The sequence below is a fragment of the Phalangium opilio genome, unplaced genomic scaffold, assembly GCF_054372755.1.
Source record: "Phalangium opilio isolate 3A_F unplaced genomic scaffold, DU_Popi_V2 ptg000070l_1, whole genome shotgun sequence".
NCBI classification, from domain to species: Eukaryota; Metazoa; Arthropoda; class Arachnida; order Opiliones; family Phalangiidae; genus Phalangium; species Phalangium opilio.
The window spans coordinates 11,885,349-11,909,320 of record NW_028324182.1 but is presented as its reverse complement, the minus strand read 5'-3'; the positions used below and the strand labels follow the sequence as shown (position 1 = coordinate 11,909,320).

Sequence of the window (23,972 nt, the reverse complement as noted above, 5' to 3'; positions counted from 1 at the left end):
TTATGGATATTATATTTGCTTTTTGGTCGGAGTTATAGTTAGTTCGTAGAGGATAGAAGTAATTTAACACAAAGATGTATTTAGTAAATAAGTCTTTGTTCTCTACCGCGAATAACATTGGTGTTTACTTGGAATTTTTAGGGAAATAATATTCAAAGAGAAAAACCTACTTTCCTTCGAAATTTCATACTATTCATAAAGTTTTTCGTCAATTTATGGAATAAATGCTAAAGAAAAGGTTTTATTAGGCTAATTTTATCCGCTTTAGAATAACATTTTAAGTAAGTTAAAGGCTGAAATTACAATCTTAATCTATTCATTAAGAAGGAAGACAAATATATTCCTTTTAACCATGGCTCTAATTAGAAAACACTCGTGGATTTCGAGAAGTACTAGATTTTATTCTTAGGTGGGTGTGTATTTTCGCGGATTAAGCTCAAATCCCTGAGCCTTCTGAAGAACTGCTTTAATCTGCCGGAACTCTTTTTTATGCATCCGCAAATAATAAATTGGAAATACAATAACTTCCGGGTGCAATTTATAAAGAAGAAATATCGTACGTATAGCATTTATTTGTATACAAATATGTACTTCTTTATTCATAATTTCATGGTTTTATTACGCTATTTCATCACAATTCGGATATAAATAACAATATACAATTTTTCTTTCTTATACATCAATTGTTGCTTGTTAGCAATAAACATCAAATATACTATAAACACGAAAATAGACTGTTCAAAATCTTCGTATGAGCGTATAAAATATTGATAACTGAAACTGTTACAATATTAAAGAATATGTGAGCAATTAAGCACTTTAACTTACTTTTACCTGCGAAAGTTCCAATATCCCTTCGAGTTAAAAGTGGATAGTTTTAGCGTACTTAATCCGTTAATAAGTTATTAAATTGAAGAAACTTTAACCGAAATTGTAAACACACGCTTAATTTTCGTGTCCTCTCTTTTAAAAGGCGAATTCATGACTTTATAATTTCTACTCGAGCTTAGTTAAGAGGATATATCAGTTTATGGAATATCTTTGGTTACGTTTAAGGCCCGGACTCAATTTTGTTCGTTAATTAATTAGTAGGTTAATGACTCTAAAAGACCGCCTCGTTTAGGAAACCGTTTTATGATAGATCCGACTAAAAGGTAGTTGGCTTCGTTAATATACTTTAGCGAATTATGTAAATAGATACATAAATATACATGCAGGAAATAATTTGACTAGATGCGTTTTATCCATTAACTCGGTTAGCGTTTTTAATATTACAATTTATTTTAGAACTACTCGCGATAGAAAAGCCAGAACTACTCAGTGCGGTTACCACAAACTAATTTTTCAGGACACGTTCTCTCGATCACAGCCTGCGCGATCTAATAAATTTTTCACGTTCTTTCCGGTTGTCAACGATCTCTAATACTCTGAAGAGCCAAGAGTTCTTGAAATCACAACTTTATTAGCGAAGTTTCCGTTAGTTTTGGTGGCGGAACAAGAATTACACTCTATCCTCTTGAGAATATATTCAATGCGAGCTTGAATATTTAATAGTTCCATTAAGATAAGTCCATTATTACTTAACACTGATCGATAAAGCTTTTAAGGAAAACTTTCCCTAATATTGTATTTTCGCGGAATAAAGCGACGATAACGTTTAAGGTCGTAGGTCATATCCAATATAATATTTAGTTTAATTCTAGTTGAAGAAGTTTCGTTGGATTTGACCTTTGGGTAAAAACTGTAATTAAACCTGGGTTTCTTTGGCAACGGTTAAAGCGTTTATCGTAGTAGAGGCGAATGAGGCCGGATTGTTAGTGACTTTGAACCATTTGACGGGCCAATGTCACACGCGCGAGATAGCCGTGACTTTTGAGAAGGTTCGGGATGAGTAGCCAGTCTGAATTCCTTTGAATCCCTTTGGTTTTGGCGGGCAGCAACAATAGAAAAGGCACTGCCTGAAGTGGTCCCTGTAGACGCCACTTATAAAGTATAGAACAACCTAAACGAAATTGGTGATTAAGTAAAATATAGTGTATCAAGCACTTTGGAAAATTAGCTGTCAAATCGAGAGCTCACTTGAGATCTCAACGTGCTAGCTTATTTCTTTCTAACTTAAGCTAACTTGTTAATTTTCCCAATGGAAAACTCCACACGAACTTTCCATTGGTACTATAATATTATTATTCCTTCTGTATTAACATTGGTGCTAGATTATAAAAAACCTTATGTTTTTTTAAATATTTTTATGGAAATTAGAAAGCAATGGTTAATAATTCAGTCGTTAACAACAAAGTATAATCGGCTTATCAAACAGTTTACGTTTAAACGTTATCCCAGTAGAACGTACTTTGAATGGATTTACAATTCGAGATCCGGTCTATAGTATTATTCTACTGTATTCTAGTGGTTTTCACCTATTTTTATGCAAATTATAGGGTTGTTGTCATCATATTGATTTTTTTAAGCTCATACAATGTTTATGGTCGAGAATATTCATCTTGTTAGTTAGGAAACTGTTCAAATGTACTTACCGGGTTCAAGCAACTGTTGGCGAAGGCCATTACGTAGCCCATAATTTTAAGAACGTGCCAGAACTGATTGTATTGCCTGGCTCCGTCACCAGAAAAGTAAAACCACAACAGGAACAAGTGATTAGGTAGTAGACAGACTGCGAACAGTAACACCAATGCCAGGACGATTTTAGCTACTTTCGCCCGCACTTTAACCAAATGAGCTTGGCTGTCGTTGACTCCCAATGAAATAGGACTGCGAAAGAAAAGAAAAAATAATGAAGTGAAAAGAGAGGCCATGCAATTTTTAATTTAACATTTTGACTAAAAAAAATAAAATTCTGGCCGTTATTGAAAATTTGATACATTATTTCGCCTCTTTTGAATTGGGTTTGTAATCCGAGTTTAATAAATTGCAGTTTTTGAATGGGTAAAGTTTCGCTTCGAAAATATGTTTTTTTATCAAAGTTAATCTCCAAGTCTTATATGATTTCATCTCTTTTCAGAGAAAATTATTTTTAAAAAAGTTTGATAAAAAATTAAAACTTTTTTAAATATAAAAGAAGAAAAAGCCGAAAGTAATTTAAAAATATATTCAAACTTCTTTTTGAAATATTACGTTAATAAAGAAAGTTCATTTAAATATCTAATAAGAAAGTAAAATTAGCAAACGATATAAGACCTTTGGTTTGAAAATTAGAAAAACCCCGAAAAGACCTTGACCAGGAACCAATATTGCCATCCATATAAGTAGCGTGTTTTCTGGGTAAACACTGTGAAACTTTAGTGAATTTTTATATAGATTATCTTAGCATATATTATAATAACTTTGTAAAGAACAAAGTACAAGTTGGTATACATCATCTATTAAGTGTCGTTCAAAATGTCAAACGCGTCTCTGGACTCTTTTTGATTCAAGAGACTTTATCATCTCCGCTTCGATAATCTTGTAAATCTTCATTCCAGAATTTTCCTAATTTTTTTTTTGCTCATTAAAGGGAGGGTGAAAAGGAAAATCAAATGATTTTTTATCGATTTACTAATTATAAGACCAATCTGCATCCAGGAAATACCTCCGAATGATTTTAAAATTCAAATTAGTTTGAGATATCATAGATAATTTGAAATTGCACCTCCGACCAATCGCGTAACTTCTTGCCTGTTTGTTAATAAAATTATTGTGGCACGCTTCATGTCGAATGAAATTTGACACGAGATGTGAAAAACATTGCGCGTGATGTGATAATCGTGGCTGTGAAATTCTGCTTAGTGACTGGCCCCTCTAACTCTATGGATGCGAAGACACGAGTGTTGTATGGGTTAGGTTTGTCGTGTTATTGCAAACAACTCGAGTCTCACGGTTTAACTTCCTAACCTGATTAAAACCAAACATGCCCTACGTCGCTTCTTATTGAACTCGTGTCGTAGTAGGTCACGTTTTAACTAGGAAAAAATTTAGGAGAATTGGGGAAGGACCAAAGTAGATTTACGTTTCGGTTTTTTTTTTTGTCCTTCGAGTTTATTTATCGACACTGTTATTGGACTAATCTATTCCTTGCACCTTTAGACCTAAGCAACCCCAGCTTGCGGTATAATGAAAGGTCTAATCACCTCCAATATCACCACCATTCATTAGAAGGATGGTTAATTATTTCTTTCATTCATTAAAAAATTAATAATCCGGAAAACTTGACATGCCCTAGAAAAAAAAATCCCCTATCCAATTGAAAGTTGACGTTGTAGAGTTTATATTTTGCGTTAAACTTTTACAAGACGAACTATAGGAGCCGTATTTTCTGATCCTTTTAGAATACGAAGGTGTTCCGAACCCATCCTTTTCCAATTTTCCTTATAAAGATCGTGGAGCGTAAAGTTTTTTATACGTATTCTACCCTTGGGTATAAGAATAAAAAAAACATAAATAGGTATTTCAGGGACCATAGTTACGTAAAAAAAAATCCTTTATCAGGGACCGTGTTTTTATTTTGTTTACTTGGTAGGTAAATCCTCTTGGCTCACCATGGTAAATACATTGCTGCGAAAATACTGTTAGGTGATGTTTTCTCTTGATAATATTTTATGTAAATATCGTAAATTCTATTATGTTTTTCATTTTAACTGTTATTCTATAAAGTTTTGGTTAGAAAGTCTAAATTCCATAGGTTAATGACTTTAACCGTATAAAATTTTATTTCATTTCATATTCTGCTTTATTGGATTATTTTCTTAATTTCGTATTAAGGTTTAAGAAATTGTTCTAAAACTACTAGCGCACGTGAATTAAATTTCCATTTTTTAAATTAAAATTCAACGCCTACAACTAACTGCTGTAGTTTAAACTTAGCAAAATTAAATTGCAGGCTTACTGAAATGAAACACGTTCACGTGGGTGTTTATCGCGGTTAGTTTATTAAATTCTCAGGTAAAAGCTCGCGTACTTTTACGGAAAATGAATTTTTAATTTGCATAAAGGGACTTCTAAAGTTCAAAAGGTCAAAGATACGTATAACGTAAGAAACGAAAGAAATGACGTATATATTTTAGTTAAGGATTGGGCCAGAATAAAAACGTATTTTTTAATCAAATGTTACATTACCTCCGAGACGTAAGTAGATTTAAGGCCATCAGTATGTAAAACAAGGTAGCGATTGTCAGTGGTATCGCGTAGAGTATGACGAACTTGGTCATCACCATCAATCTTGGGTAGTACGGATAATCCTCGACTTTGAAGGGATAGCAAACCTCTATTTCGCCTCCACGACTATGTGCCCTTAATACTCTGGCGAAACAAGCACCGGGTGTAGCCACGCAAATGGACAAAGTCCAAACGACGACGATAATGATGACGGTGAACCTCTTGGAGTACTTGCTCTTGTGACGGTGTAGAGGCCAAGCGATGGCCAAATACCGATCGAAACTCAGTACGGTCAAAGTGAAAACCGTAACCCCGACTGATAAATCACGCATAAACTCTGACATTTTACAAACGAACTCCCCGTACGGCCATCCTTCGAAAGTATAGATGGTGAAAATGAAGGGTACGGTTCCTAAGAACAGTATCAAATCGCCGACTGCCAAACTGGTGATCAGTGTATTAGGGGAACTTCGCATTTTGCGATACCTCGCGTAGATATAAACTATAACGCTGTTACCTACTACACCAATGACGAACATTATAACAAAGACAACTGGGACCACGTACGTCTCTGGTCTCTGAGAATAAGGCGCCATGGTTGCCATATCAGTTGACGGAGTACCGTTGGTGAAGTTGAGGTAAATATCTTCCATTTCCTCGAACTCACCATTATAGGTTGAATTGAATTCGTACGTGTCATCCATTCTTTTTAAGAAGTTTACAAAATATGTTTTTTCAAGAAAATCGAAACGTGGTTGAAGGCGTCATATTCGTTTCCTTTAAGTCTTTATATTTTTTGACGAGTCAAATCCCGCAATTTGACGTATGCGTTATTCACGAACCAGTTTGCGTTTACGTCAACTTATCATCTGAAAGAGAAAGGAATAAAATGAAAACAGATTTATTTTTAGTTAGAAATGACCGCAATGACATATGACCTATACCCTTTAACTTTCTTCGGTTGTCACTAAAGTTAAAGACGAATGGTGTTATCATCTATCATTGCGCAAACTGACAGGTGATCGAAGTATTGTGGAAAAGGTTAAAATCCTTTCTTGTATTTGAAAAATGATTCTAAAGCAATTTTATAGAAACTATATATAAAGCGGAAATGGAAAAATATGGTCAAAATTTCTTCAGCGTTGTGTCTTTGAATGATAAAAACTGAGGAAATTGTTTTTGCCTTCTAAAGAAACTAGATGAGGACATTAGCTATTAAAACTTTAACAATGGGACTTTTATTGGGTTTTGGTAAATCGATTAGAAAAATAGAGAAAAAATGTAATAAAGGTTAAAAGGTGGGTGGAGGTTTATAATGTTGCGAAGTTCCTCTGTTTTGAAATAATCGATATGATGGGCCGCTTGATTGAGAATATGTTTTGGCTTTAATTAATATTTTTTCCCCGCCCGAACTAATTGCCTCCCAAGCTAATAAGATACATTTTGGAAATTATTGCAATAACAAGGGTTCGAAAAAACCCGGATTTCATTTTATAATATAAATCCAGCCCACCATGTTTTTCGTGAGTGCTTTTGGGTTTTTTTTCTCTGGGTTTTATGGGTTTTTTTCGGGTTTTATTGTTTTTTTTCTGGGTTTTATTCGGTTTTTATTCTGGGTTTTATTGGGTTTTTTTTCTGGGTTTCATTGGGGGTTTTTTTATTCTGGGTTTCATAGGGTTTTTTATTCTGGGTTTCATGGGGTTTTTTATTCTGGGTTTCATGGGGTTTTTTATTCTGGGTTTACTTGAGGGTTTTTTTCTGGGTTTCGTAGGGGTTTTTTTTCTGGGTGTTATTGGATTTTGATTGCATCGTGTTGTTTCGCATCGAAGCCTTTCAAACGCGTATCTTTATATTAGAAAATGTTGAAATCGGGCTCCAATACGACCGGCTTATTTATGAAAGAGAAAGCAAACCGGGTATACGAAATGGTATTTCCTTACAATCCGTTCGTTATCGATATATCTTCACAAAAGAGTATTACAGGCAACGGTAAGCATAAATAACATAAAATGAGGTTCTTGGGTGGATGATAGCATTCTCTAGTGCCCAGTATGACGCAATTTCTTGGTTTTGATCGACCAATCAGGGCTCTACCTTATGACATTATTGTTTTCCGTTAAGATAGTTCGGTTTTTTGTGGCATTCCTGCCGTTAAAATTGTCTCTTACTGATCATAGAGTAACTTTACATATACCTTTGCTGCATTCTGATTCAAGGTATGGCTTGTGCAATCAAAAATCTTACACCTAAACAAGTCACAGTGAAATAAAGTTTTGTTTGTAATGGTACAGGATAAAGACATGGTAGAAGTATCTTTGGTCCTTTGTAGAAACTAAATTCGGTATAAGGAGCTTATGAAAAGGACCGAACTATAGGGTTCAATCAAGTTTCAGATCATTCTTTTCTCTCCAATTATAGATAGGGTAGCGCAGTTTAAGATTTGCAAAGAATTTGACCGCCTTTCATGGCGTAGTTGTATTTTTATAGTTTGATTGCATCTCTGTTCTAAGCCCTTTCTATAACCTTAACCCTGCTCAATAAATTTGGCAATTTTATAATTATCCTTTATACTTGATTGGATTCTTTCAGTCTTATCGGGAACCTCCATTGTTAATTACTTTTCATTACTATAGTATAATTATTCCCCAAAATTTCGTAATCTATCAATAACAGAACTCAATAAGACTGGATTTATGCGGCTCTAATGCTTTATGATTCGACAATCGCTAATTGGCGACTTGAAATTCTCAGAAACATACGCTAATGACGTTGATTTTTCTATTTTGAAATCACATTGATTTATACCTCTTTCATCCGCTATTGTCGATAAGTAAGGGTTCTATCGGAATTGTTGAGTCGCATTCCAAAATATTGATTTTATCAAATGCTTGGAACTATTTTGAAGAATTATAAATATAAATTTCTTTGAACTATTTTGAAGAATTATAAATATAAATTTCTTTGAACTATTTTGAAGAATTATAAATATAAATTTCTTTGAACTATTTTGAAGAATTATAAATATAAATTTCTTTGAACTATTTTGAAGAATTATAAATATAAATTTCTTTGAACTATTTTGAAGAATTATAAATATAAATTTCTTTGAACTATTTTGAAGAATTATAAATATAAATTTCTTTGAACTATTTTGAAGAATTATAAATATAAATTTCTTTGAACTATTGAAAATATATCATAATTCAAGCATTTTAATAAATATATAAAGGAATACCTTATTAATGATAATAAACGTGAACAAACTATACGCGATCATAAATTTATCTTCATTGCTTAGGGTTTATTATCTGATTGGGTTAATCAAGCTAGCTTAGACGAAAATTAATAGGAAAATTCATAGGAACATAAAATGGCGCCAATTTTACGACTTAACTCATCCATTGTCCTTAATTGTCTTAGACCTATCGAGCTATAATTCCGTAGACAATTTCCCTCTAGCCTAACGTGTCAAAAGTGGAAAAGTAAAGATTATCGCTCACCTTTTTAAAACACGGAATCCGTCTATGGTCGATCTGTTGAATTCTCGAGCAATATATTGTTGCCACGGTAATATCCATATTGTAATTAACTAATTTTTAACCCACCAAAATACGTCGGTGAAGAAGAAAAGTGCTTGTGACGTCCACGTACGTCGAGACACACACTTTATCGCTTACGGGGCTTCGTTAATAATTTTACTGGTCCTTCTTTGGGTTTGGCGTAGGAGTCCGAGTAAGGTTTAATTAAAAATCACCCCGACGCCTTTCACTGTCGTCTGGTGGACAACCACGCGGTTAACGATATCACCCTCCCTATTCGTTCGAACTTTGTTTGCTTTTGATCCCCGACCCAAGAGTCCCCGCTGATACGAATGGATCAAGATAGCTAGCTCCGAGATGATCAAAGTGGAGTGGAGTGAGTACCTTTCCACTTTGGTCTCTTGAACGGGACTGAGACTCCGTGACTGTAGTTATAGAAAGATACTCTTAAACCATTTTTCCCTACTTCCCTCGTTCGACTCTATCCAGGATTCTTTCTCCCGTCGTAGTTATACTTCCAAGTCCATAGTTACGGCTTATGTCCGTCCTAACCTTAATCTAGTCGCGCGTGCTTCTTCCCTTGTTGCTGCTCAAATTTTGGCGCCAAACGATTTTTTGATCTAAGCGGCATCTCTCGCGAAACGGCTCTACTTAAATTGGAATTTTATTACAAGTTAGACTATATGACTTTTATTTTGTTTCTCGTAATTGCGTTTGAGAGTTCCTAATTTATGATTTAGTTCCTATTGTGGTTTACTTGTGGATGTTGACTTGATCATGTATTGATTGATAGCTTTTCCTCGTAGCAAGAGGGAACACTGATAGTATGCAAAAAGGGATCGATTGTGAATTTGCGATCGATGGATTAATTTGCTGTTTTATTTCTATTAACTCTTGAAAGTGATTTTCTATCTCTTTTTTAATTGCTTCTAGAAATAGACTAAAGTAAGTAATTCTGAAAATAATTAAACATCTTTATTGGTTTTTTTTTATTTTGACATCTGTTTCTGCCAGCAATTTTTGCCAGCGTAGTCTGTCGATTTTGCAATTGTTTGTACTTGTAATGTCTGACCAAATTGCGATTGACTTTACTATATAATTTGCGAGCGTCTTTTGCAAGCAATTTTGCAATTGTATCTAGTATTCTTTGCCAGCGCTTTTTGCAAACGCCGTTGTTTCTAGTAAATTATATTTGACCAGTATCGGGGTTGTACAGCCACCCAAGGTCAGAGGAGGTCAGGTTTATACCCTCATCGCTGAACCCCTTTTACAAAATAATAATGACGTCGCAATTAAATTATTTTTTGAAAATTAAGGCGATCGATCCTTAACGATTTTGTTGAAAAGCACTTTGGAATCATCAAACTGAAATTAAAGTATAAATTTTTAATTTTTGAGTTATTCGTTGAAAATATTTGTCTAGTAATTAGCTTTTAATGACGAGAGCTTTTAGTCATTTCCCATAAAACTAATGAAAACCATCGATTTCATGTTGTTTTCTTCAACTTTTTGATTTATTTGCGAGTTCCAAAGTATCATTAAATGTCAAGAGTGAACAAAATTTATTAAAGGGAGGGTGAAAAGGAAAATAAAGTGATTTTTTTATCGATTCATCTAATAATTATAAAACATATTTGCGTATAGTGAAAAATCCGGGAAATACCTCCGAATTATTTTAAAATTCAAATTAGTTTGAGTATTCAAAGATAATTGGAAATATGCACCTCAAATAGAAGTGAAGAATCGATAAAAAATTCCTTTTCATCCACCCTTTAAGAAGTCCTTAGCAGTGGCTGCTATAGTCTTTCAACGGCTTGCTTGTACTCTCAGTTCACACCAAAATTAATATTGCAAATGGAGCTAGTTTTGGGCTGAGTTAAAAAAGAACAAATTATAAAAGAGGAGAGAGAATTAAGTTCAACGCTAGAATTCTTAATTATAATCATCTAATTAACTTCCAATGTTGAAAAAGAAAAACCTTTCATTAAAATTTATTATGAGAATGCAATTTGTAATTTTATTGAAACCCATATATTTTTCATGTACCTTAATTTCTTTATAAACATTAATTTTTCATAAGGACTATTTTGAACCATGTTACTTAAATTTTTTCTTTTTAGACCCGACTACGGATGAATAATTATCTATGAGAATTTCTCCAAAGATCGAACTAATTTAAAACCAACATCCGAGTCACGTGGCACGCCACGATCGAACGAATTTTAGAAAACAAAGATCCTCGTCACGTGTCACGCTCATTTGTAAAAATGTTTGAGTTAGAGAATATGGTAAGCTTGAATTTCTAATTTTAATTTTAACTGAAACCTTATATTAATCGCGATTGTTACGTTGAATGACGTAGTCTCTTCTTTTTCATCTTCAAGTTATTAGAAGTGCTTTTAAATGAAATTGCCCAACATCGTCGAGGGGGTTTTTTTTATCAGTCTCTTTTTAATTATGATATTTTTTAATTAAGCGCCTACTACAACCTAATTTTCTAAGTGAAACGAGACTTTTTTCGGGTGGATAAAATAATGAAGATTTACTCCGTTTTTCACGCGCATTTTCCATGGAGTAATTTAACTAGAGTGAGAACGGAAGTTTCGTTGAAAGTGCATTACATTGCGGTTAAGTCTTGTTTAATATTTCTCCATGGTGGCAGATTATTAGCAGCCCATGGGAAACGGGGTTAATCCTTGAAGTATATGAGCTATTTTAGCCCCTTGTTGACGTTAAAATCTTCATTCTTTCTCAACTGGTATAAACAAAAGTCAAAGTGAATTTTTTTCTCACTTAGTTGAATTAAATTAAAATATACATCCAGCGGCGGAATTTAGGAATTTTTTTTAATGGAACGATTATGTTTCTGTATTACTCTTAATATTAGCAACAAATCTACGTCCAATTCCCTTAGATTTAGGAGACTTCTCCATCATTTCCACGTATAGAGATAGAAGCCTATTTGCTTAGCAGCTTGCCGATGCGTTAACAGTGCCCAAGAAAGCGTATAATGGCGGAGTTTGGGAAGGGTTCGTTTTAACAGAATTAAAGGCCCCCGTGGCATTGCAGTAGACTGAGCCACGTATTCAATTTAATTTATATATGAATCTTGGTGCCCCTGGGCAAGTGAGCGATTGACCAGAAGGGGATAATAGAAGAAGGATGACACTCTCAATGCTTTAGTTATGTAACATGATTCTTCCCAGGCTCATACACCTTTTTGTTTGCTCTCACGCTCGTCAAACTTCAGATGGGCATCGCTTTATGGGGTGAATTCTATAGCTTTTTGGTTGTAAATCCTCAGCAATCAACCCATAAACCTCGTCTTGATAAGCGCGCCTTGGGAAATAGTTAAACACTAATAGAGTAATGATGAAAGAACTATTCATCGCGTATGTGATTCGGTTTAGTAACCTTGCTCCAAATGTAAAATGTTGTTGGGAAGAATCATGTTACAATTACCCCGCTTTGTGGTGCACTTCTCTCGAAGAGAGGGATTATACATTTCTGATTTGACCCATTGCGTAAGACGGTCTTGCTTTAATTCAATTCATAGTAGGACCAACGACTTTTGAAAGTAATTTTAGGTTTTTATAGGGTTGCATTATAAGGGAACTTACTATTTGAAATTAATGTTTTTTCATTAACCTTATGATTCTTGGAAAGCGAAGGGCGTCTGAACAATGAAATGTTAATAAGTGAATTTTGAATTCAATCCTTCTGTTTTTTAGAATTTTCTGACTTCTCATTACAACTTTTTAAAAAAATCATATCCTACTTATTTGAATATTATATGGAATCCCGTATAATTTTTTTCTCTTATTTATTAGGAAACAGAGCAGTTTCCCATATTCATTAAAATGCCCTTCATTAATAATTAATTATCGAGAGTACGAATTTGTTTATTCAAGTCAGGTTTGTTCGACGTACCATAGATAATATACCTTTCCAGTAAATACTGAAATAATGATTCCAATCATCGCGAAATCAGGATCTAGAATAATAATTAATTAGAACCAGAGAATTCATCAGCAAATTCTTCCGAACGTGATAATTTAGCTTCAGGTTGTTTGTAATTGTTTAATATATATACTCAATTGAGGCACGTTCTATCAGAAGTTGGTAAACACGATGTTTTTCTCATCAATATAAAGAGATTGCAGCGTGGGAATTGGCTTTGTTCTAAATTTGATGTCTTCAACTTAATTTACTTAATCGTTGCTTTTAAGAACGGGTTACTGAATGAATTCAAGCGAAGCCTAAATTTAGGCGAACGATTCGTGTTTTGGTAGACCTGATTATTTTTCATAATGGGAGATTTTCGCTTCACCAAAAGTACCACCAGAAATGCATACAGATAACAGGACTGATTTCGCCCCCATATCTTCCATGTTAGTTTTTACGCGGGTTTTGGTGGCCGGGCTTGATTAGTTACTATCCGTCATATCTCATAACTCTGACGTCTTTCCAACTGTGATTTCATTGGGGTAGTTTGCAACGCGAGGTCAGGCGCAGCGAGATACGTTTTAGAAAATGGGTACAAATATATTCCGAGTAGCTGTATCAATTCCTGGTACCATCAGTGCTTAGGACCTTATTTGAATTTGAAATCGCCCCTTGAATTTATAAATAGGAATTCCTTTTCTACAGGGAAATATTCAGGCCTAATGGGAGTTTCTTAACTCGACTTGAAATTCATTCTGCACTCGTAAATGAAGCCGCTGAGAGAATCCTATGTTTCGGTTGTTTAGAAGCTAGTTAGGCCTAAGGAAGCAAAGGGTTAGGTTTTTTTTTTTAATTTCATTCATCGTAATGCAAGTCGAGTTTTCGTACCATCAAAAGTTAAAGTGCTTTTTTTTCTTTACTAGGTCGTTTTTTTTAAAGGTTTTAATAGATGTCAAGAATTTCTTTCATTTTAGAGAAAAAAGGTTTACTTCAAAAGGAGTAAAATGATTCTAATTAAGTATACAAGGGATCAATGGGTAGACAAATGTCAAAGATGCATAGCGGTGGTTGGTATTTCATTACGTTTTGACCTGAAATTGGAATGGTGTTAATGAAACATAAATTAATTATCGCTCGTACCTGTGTAAGAATTGTTCCTTGTTTTAGCATATAGACGTACAATTTAATTAGTAACTTACTTGACTTTTCGACGCGTGTTATTAAAGTTTTCTTACTCCGTTAATCTTCTCTTGAGTTGAGTCGCGAAATGCTATTAAATTTTGCCCCACTCCTAATGTTTTCTTAACGAACTTTCTCATCGTCTTATCTCCAGCATTTTAATTCTTCCTTCTCTTCGTTACCATCATCACCCCGGTTAATTTTGTTATTACAAGTGTGTTCACAGTACAGGCAAGCGCGGGGAAAGAACTACCTTCCAATAGAACATTATGAAAACAAACGTTGGCCCTTTGCCTTAGCGCCGCCAATGATTAAGTTTTAAGTTTTAAAATTATTTCTCTATATATCTTCTTGCTGTTTATTATTCCAACTCTATGTTAGTAGATATTAACCGTAGTTAAGTTGCCAAATTAATATGAGCGTATAATGTGGTTTCTACAAGGAGCTAATCACTCTCATTAAGGGTTACCCGTAATCATTTCAGTACAGGTTCTACAACGATTACGTTGAGTGCTGTCCGCTCGTTTTTGGAGAGATTACGCCTGTGAAGATCTAGACTAAAATTTATTTTAATAATAATACCTGGAATGCATGCAGTTAATTGGAATCATTGTGTATCCATTTTCTCAACGTATCTAGGCTGATTTTGTGTGGAAGAGCTAGACTAATTACGCATGACAATGAAATCACAGTTATAAATCCGTCAGAAATTATGAGGCGTGACGGATAGTACTCAAGCCCGGCCTACAAAACCCGAGTTATGGAGGAGCAATGATTCTTAAAAGCTGTATGCATTCCTGATAATACATTGTGTTTAAGCCTCCTTTATCTCCCAGATTGCGACTTTAGCCCGGACTAATATGTTCTCCAGGAACCTTGGCTATAAGGAGATGTTTTGAATTTAAAATTTTAATCCAGACACCCAAGGTTGTTTCGCACTCCCGAAATATTTGCGAAAACATTTTTATCTATTGAAATCTTTAAGCAATTTGTTCCGAGAGATGTTTAGCAAAAAATTCCGATTTCTTAAAAATGTTTAGAATAGAAAAAGGTTCGACATAACAACAAAACAATTTATCCGATGAAAAGAATTCACCATGACAACGCGTATAGCTGGAATATCTTCCCGGGAGTAGGGCTTGAGACACGATAGTAGTTGTAAACAGCTAGGGCAATGCGCTGCTTTTAATACTATTGGTTCGGTCCTTAGTGTTGATCTTAGTAACAACACTTTTAGGTGATGAAAAGGTTCCTTTTCCGACGTACACTCAACATCGCGGGCGATTCTCGCCTCGAAGCGCGAATTCAACAATGATGTATGCCCTCTATTATTGAGTTAAATTGTTTTCTCTCCAATTTATCTTATATAACAAAACACTTCCATTTTTGCGCCTAACAAAAATGTTTTTAAAATAGATTAAGTTAAACAATACAGTTTTCCAATATTGTAACAGAAATCCTACAAACCTCGAGGCGTTTTTCGCTGCAGTTCCAACATTGCAAAACTTACTAGCTGTCAGGATCTGTTAGCTTAAATTATAAGCTATCGATATTTAACTATAGAGTTGGTTAAATTAGATCTTGTAGTTCTGGAAAATCACCATATACAGGGTGTCTTTGATAAGTCTGTAATTAAATTAAGGGATTTCTGTTCTTTGGGTGCATGATTTTGAGTCGAAAATGTAACTTCTATCTCCATTTTGTCATGCGGTTCACTGTTTTCGAGTTAAGATGAGTGTTTTAGGGATGACCCCTGAATTAAATTAGAAATCATTGTCTAAATCAGTTTCTTAATTACTGTGGGAAATCTTAACTTGGAAACAGTGACCCCGACGACAAAATGGAGATATAAGTTACATTTTCGACTCGAAATCATGCACCCTTCATTTATGCTCTCCAGACTTCTCAGGAACACCCTGTATATTGACGTTAAAATTGGTTCTAAGGTCGATTTTAATATCCTTTTGTAAATTATAAACATTCTTTAATGACTTTATTTGACATTGTACGCTTCCCTTCGTAGTTATTTACGATCTAATTACACTAAATAGCGTCCAGAGATCGAACCGAAAATTTCCTACCCTATACAGTATACTCTTGTAAAGGCCCCGAGTTACAAACTGTCTTTTACACCGTTGTTTAGGGTGAAAATCCGATCGTCTGAAGGAGTAATGGTTATTTATCTAGCGCGCAAAACATTTAGGGGATGGGTATGTAAGACAAAAGGAAAGGGTTTGCCGCTGCTTATGGCGACCGAAAACCGATTCCTTTAATGGGTAATTGGGTAGACGTATAGTAGTTGATGTAAATAATACAGCTTTTTCATCTGTATTATTACTTTCAAAGTCTCTTCAAATGATGTCCCAGGCTTCAATAAATAGTTTACCTTCGTTAATGGACGTCTGTAATAATATACTGTTATCTTAAGGACCAGATAATGATTGCCACAACTATCAAACTAATGTTTGTTTTTTTTCTCTCCAAGGATGACTTTTTTCATTCTTACCGGAATCGAATTCTTCCGTTCCTTGCTTTGCATAATAAGTTTTTAAAATGTTACTAGTAAACACAACACTTCACCGTTATGGCTTCTCATATGAAGCCTAACTGATTTATAAAGCGCGTATTGACGTTCTTATTAGAAATAAATCCCGGGAAAAGAGGCGTTTTACGTGTAATGAAAATATTTTATATCCATAATGTTATGTGGTTTTATGTAATGAATTTAAAATCTCCGCCCCACGCGCAGCTGTTTATAGCATTCTCACCCTTAATTTGTTCTCCTTTGATTTCAATCTTTGTTCAATACAACGTACAATTTCCTAAGAGCAGGGAGACTCTGTATAGGGAGGTTTCGGTCTAAGCCCCCGTTATGAATTGATGGGTACCGCTACCCTATCACTGAAGACCGTAAAGTACAACCAAGAAGTGATATCTAGTTTATTAGGGAGAAGGTACAAATTCGCCACATTTCCAGCTTTATTTCTAGTCCAAACGTAGGTCCGGAGTTAATCCCCACCTCTAAATTACAACCAGCATCTCATTGGTTCTCGAAAACTGCAAGTCAGCGCGACGCGAATGACGAAAACTACGTATTTTCCGACTGAGGAGAGACGAAATAGCCCGGCCTCCTTTTACGTCCCCCCTTGTATTTTGAAAGGAGGACTGGGACTATGGCGCGCGAATATTAGGCATCTTATACCTTCTCCCTAATAAACTAGATATCACTTCTTGGTACAACGCAAGGCACGCTCTCTTGACGTTTTTTCCTTCCCTCATTCTTGAACAAGACTCAACTGTATAGTCTCCCCGCTAGGAGAGTATAGAAACTGACATAAAAGCTCCGGAAAATAATTTCTCTTACTCTTTATCTTTTCTAGGTAAAGTTTTCCCCCCTACAAAGTTCGCTTTGTTCCAATGACGCGAAACGCTTGCTCGCTTTAAAAGAGTCAGCTTGCTTATCCTAGGAAGGAAGAGGCTGGGCCGCTTGGGTTATGGTTAAGTATAGGCAATCTCCCTAAAACTACCGTCCTGGTACCGGTAGGAGGAGGAGGAAATTGAACATAACATAGAAGGAAGGTGCGATACGATAACGTTTCCAAGTGCGCTCGTCAAGCGGCGCTCTGAACTGTGGCGGCCCCCCTCCCCCTATCCCCCTTTTTTCGGCAAGCACGAAGTGAGGATCGAGTTGGATGGACAGTCCAACAAACATTCCCCCGAGTTTCATTCCACACTTTAGACTACCAAGTTACTTTCCTCGGGATTAGTTAAAGTTTTCTCTCCAATATCTTTTCATCATCTCTTGGGCTTAATTTATAGTTTTATTAAAAGATATTACCTAACTCGCCATTGCGTGTCAACTTGTTTGAATTTTCCCCTGCGCACAGCGTTTCTGGAATTTGAATCAGGTACAAAGTTTATAAATATAAATTAGGTCCAATTGTACAGTTTAGGATTTATGGAGTTGGTTATTCTCTTGCCTGTAATAATTTTTATTTACTTGGTATATTTTTGTTGTGACACGCGTGAATTTTGATCTGTTCTTAAAATGCACGTGTCACTTTTGATAAATAGTACACGTAGTACTGTATTAGTTTCAAGTTCAATCGGGTCGATATAAATCATTAATTTTTAGATTAAAATATAAGATTTAGTGACGTATATTGAGATGCGAATTAACTGTAATAACTTACGTGAAGGTTCGACCTGAACTCCAAAATCTTTTCAAGCTATTAACAAAAAAATTATTGTGAGTTTGCTATGTTAAAACTCGGGGCGTATTCGTACAAGACTAACCCTTAAAAGTTTTAATTATTCTGATTGAAGTTTGAGAAATACGGTCCACTATTTTATGCAAATTACAGAAGAATTAACCGTTTTTAATTTCTTTTGATCTTCTCTTTGAATTTTTTTTTAAACTCAATGATGCTAAATTTTAAATGAAAAGCTTGATTAGTATAAGTCTAGTTAATTAAGGAGTATCTCGTTCCGCCTAGCGACTTTAATTACTTTCCATGTAATTATAAGATAGATATATGTGTATTCAATCATCAAAGGAAGCTCGACAAACTTTTTTTTTCAGTTTGTATACTTATATATTTTTCTTGCCTCTTTCATATTTGGTCATTGCCTAATTGGATAAATTTAGCCCATAATTTAATTAAATTTAATCATACCAATTAATGAGGCTAATTTTTTTCTCGGTCTCAAAATAAAAGTCCCATCTGTTACGCGGAAATTCTGTTTGGGAACCAATATGAAATCAGTCAAGCGTCAATTTGTCATTTTAATTCATACCTTCGGGTCTATAAGCTTATCGTTAATAAGCTAGTACTAATTAATGGTCCTTTGGTCTTTAGTTGAGAACTACAAACTCGTGTTCCCGGTGAATTTAATCCATTAAAATGTTAATTTTACCTTAAACTTTACGCAAGTATATATGGAAGTTACAGAAGGCCTAATAATTATCCCCCCGAGGTCTATTCAAACGTCAGAAGTACATCAATTGAATACACAATGAGTGAAGCGTTCATTGCTTTATATCAAAGGCGCCTCTATTATTATCTTTAGAACGCTACACTTTAAATTATAACCTTATGACAATATAAAGTTTCCACATTTAATTGTTAGCGAATAGAAGCGATCTAGAAAATCATTTAATCCCCGCTGTATCTCATTTCTCATAGTCACGCACCTGTTATGTACATTTATAATTATTGTGACTTTATAGCGAGAGAAGGGATTATTCGCTCTAAACTAAGAACCCATATAAGTCCGTATAACGTTCAAAAATATAATTGTTTTGTCGTTTTTGTTTAACTATTATTCCCGAATACATCGCTTCCATGTTGGAAAGCATAAGGACACGCTGCAAACAAACTGCAAAGGTATAAGCTGGTGGAAATCTCTTATGTTCTCAGGTATTATATTAGTTCTCATCTAAAGGCATTGTTGCCATGGCAGTTTCTCTGAAAAATATGTTAGTTTAAACTTTAGAATATTGAAATTTTTTTCGTTAACTCTACTTGACAATGACGCGTTTAGTATAAGAGCTTTTTTCCCAGCTGTGGTATATTTGTAGCTTAAAAGACAATATGACCCTGTAATGGAAAACAAATTATCCTTTAACCTAATGCGCTGTTATTGAAATTGAAAAGTTTCAGTATGAAGGGCCTAAATTATATTGTGATACACTAAGTTTGTAATAAATAGGGCTATATCAGTTGAAGCAGAAGTTTATGACTTCTTATCCTGGGAAGTATTGGACTCTAACCATATCCGGAACCATCTCTGTTAGCCAACTTCTTATTAGGTCCGATCGCCGCGCCACCTACGGCATTTCCCTCATTTTGAGTTGGCAGGCTGATTTGCGCGCCAGCAGCGGGCAAGAAACGAAACTTTAAGGCGTGTCCTGTGATTTGAGGTAACGAATCAGAAACGGTGACAAGAACAGCTGTTTTAATAAAGTTTGCTAGAAATTCCGGTAAAACTAGTGTGGGGTCCTAGGCCCACGGATTGTAATGGATTTCCATAGAGTTCTAGCCAGACGGCTTTTCAACGATTGGCGCTGAAGAAGTTTTAAACACGCCCCACAGTTTGAGTGCCACAGCCTCTCGGCGTGGGATTTTTTTCAGTAGATTAGATAGTTTTCCTAGTGGGGAGGAAACTTTCGACCCTCTTTTACGATTGCCATAGGCAATTTTGACTATCATGGATGGATACTATATAAAACCTTAGTGTCCAATACTTCCCAGGATAAGAAGTCATTAACTTCTGGTTGAAGGGGGGGGGAAACGTCACAGTTGGGCCTGCCAATAGACGGAGCCGGTTTTCACCCTCCCTCCGTGCGGGCCGCTGAAGAATTCTATGCTAAATTTCCCGCACAATATGGCGGGGACTGGCGAAACCCCGCCTCTAAAGCTTTCCTTCCCCCCCCCCGAATTGAAATAGCTCTATAGTCTCTGCCTTTACATGCTTGTTTAGAATCGTCAAAAAGGTCAGAGCTTGCAGCAAAAGGCGAGCGGAGAAATTTTCCGAATCTACGTTTTACTAATAGTTTAAAAATACTCCTTGCGACAAACTTACTTGACTACAAATCAAGGCGAAAAGAATTGTGAAGAGATGGTCTATTGTAACTTTAAGTTGGAGCAGAGGTCAAATTGGTGTCTTCAATTCTTTAAGACACCCTTTGAACTTTGAGGTCACTTTTGTTATATCACAAATATCTCGGACGGATAGTGAACTTTTTTATTTCATATCCTGGACTGGCATGAATGGCTTGGACTTATTACTAACGATTTTTTCATACATACGATACATTCGGTGGTCCATGACAATGGTCACGATAAATGGGACAATCGCGCTGATCCTCCTAGTTTTTTCTTTATGAAACGCGAGGTCATGGAATCTTACAAATCATGTCCGATTCAGGCCTGTGATTGAATTTGACCTTTTTTTTCTTTCGGATCACCATCTTTTTTGGGAACCTCTCGGAGCCTTTCAGTTACATTTCTTTTTTTGGGGGAAGTGGTTGGGGGGAGGGGATTTTTGCGAGTAGATCCTACGTGATTTTGACGCAACAAAAGGGTTTTATCTTACTGAATTTTCTTGATTTGACTACGATTCTAACTTCCCTAAGGGTATAAAAGAATCCAGACACAGAAATTGTGAAGTTTAAAAAGGAAAAAGTAGACTTTTATTGCAAAACTATAAAAAAAAAAAGAAATCTGACCTTAGAAATAGTGAAGTTTAACAATGAAAAGACCTACCTACTTTCTATCAGAAAAGTAGTTAGGCTTAGTTCTAAAATTCTAAAGTGGTAAATTTTCCTTAATTAAATTTAAATCTGCACTTTTGCTAATTAATTTACGCGCGTCGATGGCTTAATGTAACTGGACAGTTGTCGGAATAGGCGTGGGTTTTAAACTCACACAAATTCACTCTTTGTGACACCCTTCAATGATTGCCTAAATCTCATTACGTACGTTGGTCTAAAACTCAAACATTTGAACAAGCGAATGATTATTACGGAGCTACCTCTGTAACTATAGCGTATACTCCTTATCTCTCTTGACTGTAACATCAATTTTCGTTTCTCTTTCTTTTCCTCATCTATTGGACAAATTTCTATTATACATACCACCTCGATCCAGACATTTTAAGCCTAGGATACCGTAGGAAACGAAACTAATTTACTCTTTCTTTCCTAGGAAACCAAAATGTTTTCGATATAGTTCCCAAAGTCTGACGGATCGAGCCTTATAATTGAAAAGTTCCCCAAATATTTAGCTCCCTAGCTCGAACTATGTAGCTGTTAAGGGCCATGGTTTTTTCCAAAATTCGCTTTGAAAAGCAATTGGAAGTTTAGGAAAGACCAAGTCACTTAATAACTATCCATTATATTTGTGGTTGGGAAGTTGCTAAGGATTGTAACGCAGTCCGAAGTATAGTACAAAGTTATTTTCTTAAAGATCTTCGGTACATTTTGGGGTTAATAGGCATCTAAAGACCCAAATATACAGTATACACTTGCTAAGCCAGGAGCTATTTATATTTAATTATAACCACAACTTATCAAATCGATTCGATCACTTTAAACTCCCTTTTTTTAATTTTGAAGGAAAGTATTTTTAGGAAAGCTGGTTATAAAGTATATGTTTAGACACGAAGTATTCTAGATTAATGGCTCTTAATAATATCGACGCTATCATTAGGCGTAAGAATAGATTTGCGCAAAGGCTTAGGAGAGGAGAAAAATCTCTCGAGGGATCCTATTAAATACCAAATTAAACTTTGAAATGTTCCTGATTGTAACCGAATTCTCGATACTCGAATCGAAAATTTAAAAACTGAAAAATACTTTTAGAGTAATGAATCTAATAAAATAATCATGCACCTGATCTCGTACGTATTCCCTGTAAGGTGAAGGTCAGGAATTAATCCCTTTTCGTCCTTAGAAAGCTTCGGAGTAATACTTTAAAAATGAAATTTCCTCTTATCCCTTTTGCTATCATTCCAAATCCGGTGAAAATTGGCCTGTTACTAAGCTGAAAAGTTTTTTCATTTTTAATTTCGCATTCAGGGACTTACTTCTTCTTTATCATCCTTGTTCTTATTTTGAAAGGGAATTTAACCCTAACTTTCTTTTAGTATACGAATATATTCCGTTATCTCTCAAATTCGGCATTACATTCGATTGACTAACAACTTAATTATTCGATCGTTATTTATAAAATATGTTCTATAGTTCTGTGCCGAATATTCTTGGAAGAATTTAATTAATTCTATTGCTTTTACAATATTTTTTCGCCAAACCGTTATCACTGATTAATATATCAAAAGAGAAAGATTGAATGTAAAATTCATGCAGCAGTTTCAAATTAATTTAATGATGGTTTTAGACGGGTAACTTATAATATTAATATCTAATTCGGAAGTCATACGGAAATGGGAAGTAGGGAAGACCCTGAAATAGCAGGGAAATATATCCTTTTGAAAAAGGGGTTGCAGTATCGTTTGCTTGACATATGGTGAAGACGAGACACGCGGTATGTAGATCCATAGACGTCAGAGATAGGGCATAATTCCCCTTCGAGGTTCCCAGTCCTGCATCAAAGTCCTTTGGTTTGAAGCCATATATAATGTCTTTAGATTGACATACCGTATGATCCATTATAGTTAGTTAGTCTATTAGTTAAGACTCAGTGTAAGATCAAACTACCCCTACAAAACTATGTTGAGCATCGTTTAAGTCAAGGGCTTCTGGAGATAACCCATTGAGGGAGTGAGCTTCACAAATATGTATGTATAGGGTTGTACTGAGAGGATCGAGAGGAGCTACGTCAATATTGGTAGTTTAAATTGTATGGCCTTAGCCGATGACTTCTAATATGATCGCCAAAACCGAGGTAAGAGATAAGACGGTGTGACGTCACGAGAAAGTTCGTGGTATTGGACTATAGATAGACGATGATCAGTAAAATTAAATTTCCATTAAGTAGCCTAGTTCATCTTATAATATTTAAATACTAATGCAACGGTGATAATTATTTGGTTGTCAAAAACATTTGGATGCTTTAAAGTAGAATTTCTTTCAAAACCGATTAAAATAAAATGAATGCATTTTTATTCAATGAAAACGGGTTTATATTACCATGAAATAGGCTTGGTTTCCCTGCACAAAATAAATTGGGATATTATTTTAAAACGCAATTTATTATTTGAAATACTTATTCAAATCGAGATCGATTTAAAGCTCATTCTTACGCAAAGTAGTTTTCTTCAAATTTTTCTATTTTTTTTTTATCTAAATCGGCTTCTAGAAAATTTCTAGTGCTCTGAAATATGACCGCGAGGCGGAGACCACCGCACTAAAAACTCCTTAAAAAAATGGAGCATTTGGTATGGAATGAAATTCTTTTTTTCCATTCCTGTTGGTGAAGAGGGATTTCGAACCCATGCAGGTATAGTGTAGTAGATCTTGAGATTTCGAGCGTGACGTTTTCGAATAAAATATAAACTAGCCTATAAAAATGTTTAGCTCCAAACCATTGTGGCATTTACTTTCAAGAGCTACCTAGTACTTTTTCTGGATGGATTTTATTCACATGACCAAACTTGCTATTAATTTTATCGCGTGCTCTTTAGTATAACCCTGTATTG

At 35.0% G+C, this 23,972-nt stretch overlaps 2 protein-coding genes across 2 annotated transcripts in view; one reads left to right on the top strand and one right to left on the bottom strand.

Annotated features, from left to right (window-relative positions):
- The window catches only part of LOC149661657 (neuropeptide CCHamide-1 receptor-like), a 100,625-nt gene that overhangs the window by 58,126 nt on the left and 18,527 nt on the right, over positions 1-23,972 (top strand). Inside the window, exon 3 of the mRNA XM_089843218.1 lies at positions 10,808-10,975. The gene's annotated coding sequence lies outside the window, so the exon portion shown is untranslated. The remainder of the gene's footprint in view (positions 1-10,807; positions 10,976-23,972) is intronic.
- LOC149661659 (neuropeptide CCHamide-1 receptor-like) lies at positions 747-9,210 on the bottom strand. Its single transcript, XM_089843875.1, has 4 exons — positions 8,649-9,210; positions 5,110-6,017; positions 2,535-2,769; positions 747-2,002 (listed from the first exon to the last, which is right to left on the bottom strand). The coding sequence occupies exons 2-4, from the start codon at positions 5,850-5,852 to the stop codon at positions 1,847-1,849; spliced, it is 1,134 nt and encodes a 377-aa protein (XP_089700001.1). The 5' UTR covers positions 5,853-6,017; positions 8,649-9,210; the 3' UTR covers positions 747-1,846.

Coding starts and splice junctions, on each gene's coding strand:
- LOC149661659 (XM_089843875.1), bottom strand. CDS start 5,852: ATGGATGACACGTACGAATTCAATTCAACCTATAATGGTGAGTTCGAG. Junction 2,770..5,109: donor AATCTACTTACGTCTCGGAG/GTAATGTAACAT, acceptor TTTCTTTCGCAG/TCCTATTTCATTGGGAGTCA. Junction 2,003..2,534: donor CCAACAGTTGCTTGAACCCG/GTAAGTACATTT, acceptor AATTTCGTTTAG/GTTGTTCTATACTTTATAAG.